The 5799-nt window shown below is 42.2% G+C and overlaps 1 protein-coding gene across 1 annotated transcript in view; it reads right to left on the bottom strand.

Annotated features, from left to right (window-relative positions):
• Window positions 1-1392: 1392 nt before the first annotated feature.
• Window positions 1393-5799, bottom strand: part of LOC106817047 (copper chaperone for superoxide dismutase-like) — a gene marked incomplete at its 5' end in the record, with an annotated part of 11661 nt that continues 7254 nt past the window's right edge. Inside the window, 4 exons of the mRNA XM_014821695.1 lie at window positions 1393-3049; window positions 3299-3480; window positions 3778-3838; window positions 4107-4284. Coding sequence (XP_014677181.1) covers window positions 2890-3049; window positions 3299-3480; window positions 3778-3838; window positions 4107-4284 — 581 coding nt within the window. The remainder of the gene's footprint in view (window positions 3050-3298; window positions 3481-3777; window positions 3839-4106; window positions 4285-5799) is intronic.

The raw sequence follows: 5799 nt of genomic DNA, 5'->3' as shown, positions 1-5799 counted from the left end.
ACATATTGGGCAGCGAATTGACCCTAATGGCACCACCAGGTGGTGCTGTTCGCGCTTCGCGCGTATACCGGGCTGCAGTGCGTCTAGACTGCATGGAATACGCAAGAAAACTACTGCGAACCTCAAAGTCAAAATGAGCTAATAACTAATGTTTATAAGCTATTTTCGATATTACACTTCCTTAAAAGTGTGCTAGTATAGTCAGCCTCTCTGAAGTGATAGCTGCAGACTTTACGAAGGCATTTTAACTTGGTTATATCGCTATGACGATACGATCGGCTATTCGTGATTCCTGTATCTTTCCAACTGACCGGTTGATTGCGCAATCGTTGTAACACCTCTAACTCCCGCTGCGCCACCTGCTGACAAAGCTAGCGGCTAACCCCATTGCTTAGTGTCGAAAACATGGGTCTAGACACACGAATGAAGTCTCTATGTGGATTAATTACTAAGAAAGATATCCTTGATTTTGTGATTTGACCTAATTAATATGCTAATTAGGCCAATTAAGCAAAATGCTACACATATGCAAATTAGCATCCGGCAGTTTCTTAGTTCTTATGACCTGTATATTGCATTTCCAACATAAAACCTTATAGTACTCGACATTTCTAGGTTCAATGAAGAACACATAGGGGTGGCTAGTAGACTATACGGCCGCATCGCGTAAACGTCTTTGAAAAAACAATATTTACTCATTGTGTTCACCGCTTATTCGGGGCATTTTCATAGTTACCGACCTATCCCGATATGTACAGCGGGAACCACTGTGATATATTTTCTATCGTCGAACAGCTAGACCTGTATGCAGCAAATTTCGTGCACGGTAATATTATATGCGTTTGTTTCACAAAGTCTATATGAAATAGCTTAGATTACACCCAAGAGCACCTGTGGAACCTAGAGCCTCTGTGGCCACTGGCAGCTCCCGGGCCCCCTTCCTCATAAGGAAGTAGTAGTCATTTACGCAATGGCAGAGTTTCTTTAGAGAAAACTGCCCGACGCTCTCGCACACACACTACACCTATGTTACTCGCAGGTAGGTTCCTTCGGTTGCCACCGAAAACCTCAATTACCGATTTCGAATAATATTTTTCTTAAATATTTCACTCGTATATGAAGACGAAGCATAGAAAACAATCATATAGTATCAGGAGTCTATCAATAGACGATAGACTCCTGATAGTATTGCATTGCAAGAAATTAGCATAGATCGATATGTTTACGAGATCGCTAATGAGATAATGAGATTATGAAAATTTACATAGTAATTACAAATTTCCCGTCTTGTTATTACCTGTTTATAAATTTCGCTAGTAAATCCACCGAAATGATATAAGCACGTACACGTGAACGTAGTCAGATTAAAAACGTACGCTGGAACAAGTCAACATTAAATCAACATTATAATTACACAAAACGATCTCATACATGTTTACAGCCAATTAAGATATTAGTTAGTAATCATTATAGTTCTCCAATGACGATCATGTCAGCTATTAACAGGACTACTCCGCTCCAAGATTAATTTCCACAGATTTAGTAAGAAATCCGCTCAGTAATGACTAGCTTAGCTCATTATTATGTTGCCTCGTCATAGAGCTGTTCTCAAAATACTGTAGCACTTCGTACACGGATGCTCAGATATCCTAACAAAAATTCACATAACAATTAACAATTAAAAACAATTGCCATTCACTATTAAAAAGGCAGTGCAGAGATGACGACATTTAATGATTTATACTGTAATCCGAAGCAGGCACTACTGTCCTCTACAATGAAAACCAGGCACTATACTGCGACACCTACCATGAAGCTAAGGCAATCGTTGATTAATGTAACCTAGACCATGCAGCTAGTCCCGATTTAATCCAGCCCAGCTTAGGTCGTACCAGACTGTCTCCAGCCCAGCTTAGTTTAGGTTAGCCTAATCCAGCTAGGTCAACCAAACCACCGCTACGTGTACGTACGCACAGCAGATAACTTCGTAACTGCTCAACTTCGTAGCCATAGACAGTGACCATTTTATATAAGCGAGCATACAGAAGACGCGATGACAACAGACGTGCGAATCCCCTCAAAGCAATCACCCAGCCTGTGATTCGTAATATGCACGCGACACAAGAATAGTGCGTCGTCCGCTCATCTCTTCTCTGGGCGTGGGTATCAATCAGTGTTGCTAGGCACGAGCAGCTGCGTGCAAAACAGATCGATAAAGCACGCGACCACCGACTGGCTTACTAGCATGCGCTAAAACTTTAGAAATTCAAAGCTACACATGTACAATGCACCGCGAGTATGCCGATCACGACACCAGGTAACATGGAAACGCCACATCGCCGTTACTTGATTGCCGTACCGATTATGAATACAGTGATTTATGTACAAAGTAACACGGTGACTATGTGTGAGAGAACATCTAACACGTGAGAGTTACCACCTCTCACTGTAAACGCATGGCAGTTTCCCTATGGCAGGCATCTCTGTAAATAATGGCTACCGGAATCAGTAACGTTTAGCAAGAGGTAAAGAGCAGTGGCACACATACACACGAAGTACCAACCTTTATTCATTTAACCAGTGATCATGATGTCATGATACCACAAACTTCAATTTTCTCGCATGCTAAAATTACCATTAGGCATAATAACATTACATAACGAATTACTAATGCAAGTATTGCATGATCTCCTTTGGCTAAATCATTTCAGTATGCATGTTCTCTCACTTGATCCTGTTAAAGTACTTCATGATACTTACTTTATGCCCCATCAATGGCATAATTCTCTACAACAACAATCTATAAGAATAAAACACTGAATTCTACTGGACGTGGAATGCAGAATTTCTGGCACGATGAGACATATAATCAGTCCTGACACAGGTCAGCTACAACTGTGCTTGCACATAGGACCTTGTGTTATTGGAGCGGCTAGGTCCAGCTAGAGGCACGTCTCTTTCATCCCACAGTCTGATGCCGTCACACGCACATACCGTCTTCACATTCTCAAACAGCCCAGCAGAACGTGCGACGATACCCCACGCTACTCTGTGAACCACAGACAGAAGCAATTAAAGATAATACACGACTAGTAATGTAGAGGGCAAGAATGAGAACACAATCGATCAATAAAATGAAAGAGAGAAGAGAAGATGGAAAAGAAGGAAGTCGGAACAATGACTAAACCAATAGAGTGATGAATTAGTATGGAGCAGAAATGAATGTGTATGGAATTTTTCAGCAAATCGCAAAACATAAGTAAATAAACATTGAATCTAACAGCCAGCAGACAATTACCCTGGCCCAGAGTTTCCGTCAATCCTTGAGCTGGCATTGTCACCTCTGCCAAGGTCATCCTTGGCAGCATGTACAATCATAGATCTGCCAATGATGTCCCATATCTTTACGCGATTGTCTGTGAATCGGAACACGGCTCGTCCGTTTTCTTCTGCTCTTATATTGCCAAGATCACCAATGTGCTGAAAATCAAATAACAACTTAACTTTCTCCCAGTGGAAACATAAAAACACAGAATAACTAAGGCATCAAATGTTTACCATGCTGTACGGTTTGTCCTAACAATTGTGGTTATAAAATAATTTCTGATTATTTTTTTAAATGGCATTAAATACTGGCATAATGCCATGAGTGAATTCACATTCCACGTAAATTTTCTTTCATCATGCATACCAACGCCAAAATAGCAGCTTTTTATTACATGGTAATAATTATTGTGACCATATTAAAAATGCCATAAGAAAATGGCAAATATTCACCCTTTCTATGTCAGTACGGCCACCGTGCTTTGCCCCTGTTGGGTTGAAATGGTTCCCACAACTGCAAAGAGATATCAACATAAAACCGGCTTTATACTGCTTCCCAAGCAGGAAAGTCATAAAACAAACAGAAAGCCACTGAGAATACCCTGAATTACGACCAAGTTATAAAACTTGTACCATGAAACACTCAGATTATTATCACCACACTTTTCACTGTACATCTTGAATTATGACTCTAGATTTATCTTGCTTAAAGCTGTGAAGAAACACCTAAACAAACCTCTCTGCATGACGACCGATTGTACAATCATCAAAACTACCCTCACCTCTCGGCACCAAGGGATATATCTCCATATTCGTGCACATGCAATCCATGCTCCCCTGCCTGAAGACCATCTATCGTTCCCTCGAAGAGACACGTGTCAGGATTTATCTGAATCATTCGTACCAGGCCGACGGCAGAGCCGCTCATCATACATACAGCCGCTCCAAGGTGACTCACACCTACCAACCGACAGAAATTTACTGTGAGAAATTTATGATTGCAGACTGCATTCAACTGACTTATCTCACTGTAGCTATTGAAAAGCAAGACTATCTAATTACTGGTGAGATAGGACATTCTAAAAACAATGCTTGACAACAAAAAGCCACAAAGTCTACATTTTGGTATGCATGTGTGAAAAACGTATGAACTGGGTACGGTTGACCATCCTAATAACAATATATCAATGGAGTGTGGTTATCTCGCTCAAACAGATTGGTCAAATTCAGATTTTAACTGCCTATTACGGCTTATTACGTATTCGTATCGGACTTATCATTGAAACCCTTACACACAACATTGTACTTAACAAGTGGCCGCAAGAGCGACAGCCGATCACCTGACGCCAGGTTCTGATTGCTAAACTCAGGGCAAAGCGAATCAAGAGCACTCCCCATCAGCGCATTCGCTCTCATCTCGTTGCTTCTCCAATTCTTTCTCTTTCGCTACTCTCAGGCTCTTGCTATCTCTTACCTGTTGCGACTCTCATCTCTCTCCCTCTCTCTCCGCTTCTCTCTCTCGCTCGAATCGACACTCTCTCTCTCTCTCTCTCATTCGCTGCGATTCACACTACCTCTCGCTCGGATCACAACTGCTCTTCTCTCTTCTCTCTCCTCTCTCTCCTCCTCTCCTCTCATCTCTTCTCTCTCGATCTCTCTCTCTCTCTCATCGCAATCCGCTCCAACACTCACTCCTCAGTTGTCTCTCTCTTTTCTTTGTCGTTGTCTGTTCTCCATCTTTCTCTCTTCCCTCTATCTCTCTCTCATCTCCTCTCTCCTCTCTCTCTCTCTCCTCTCTCTCTCTTCTTGTCTCTTCTCACCTTTCGCGCGCTTCTCTCCTTTATCGCAGGCGCAATCTATCATCTTCTCTCCTCGTCTCTCCTCTCTCTATCGCTCATCAAATCTATCCCTCTCTCTTCGTTTCATCGCTCTCATCTATCACTCTCGTCTCGTTCCCCTCTTTTCCTTCCTCTCCTCCTCCTCTCTCTCATCTCTCTTCTCTCTCTCTCTCTCTTCTCTCGTCTCTCTCTCTCTCCTCGTCTCTTCATCTTCTTACCTACTCCTCAGGCCTCATCTCCTCTCTCTCGTCACTGCTCTCACTTCTCTTCCCTCTCAGCTCATCTCTACTCCCTACTCTCTCTAATTTCATCTCTTTCTTCGAGGCGGTAGTCGCTTGGGCGGAACGAGCTGTATCAACTGGATGTCTAAGTCTACTAGGACGGCTGCATTTGTTTCAGGACTGATTGTCTGAAATGGTCTTATCTAAACCATTAGCAATAGACCGTTCGTTGGAGCTGAGCAAGGCGACGTTTTAATATAACTCACAATAAAAAGGTATTATACTAATAGAATTTTAATTCGGGTACTCCGGCACTCATTTATTACTAAATTGAACTGAACCGGGTTTCCCCAGCAGCGGCCACGATGTAGAAAGATTAATGGAAAAATTGCTGCTAAAAAGTACGCTTGTTCCGG

Source organism: Priapulus caudatus, unplaced genomic scaffold (assembly GCF_000485595.1).
Source record: "Priapulus caudatus unplaced genomic scaffold, Priapulus_caudatus-5.0.1 Scaffold34, whole genome shotgun sequence".
Taxonomy (NCBI): Eukaryota; Metazoa; Priapulida; class Priapulimorpha; order Priapulimorphida; family Priapulidae; genus Priapulus; species Priapulus caudatus.
The sequence above is the reverse complement of the archived record's forward strand: the minus strand, read 5'-3'. Positions and strand labels throughout refer to the sequence as shown.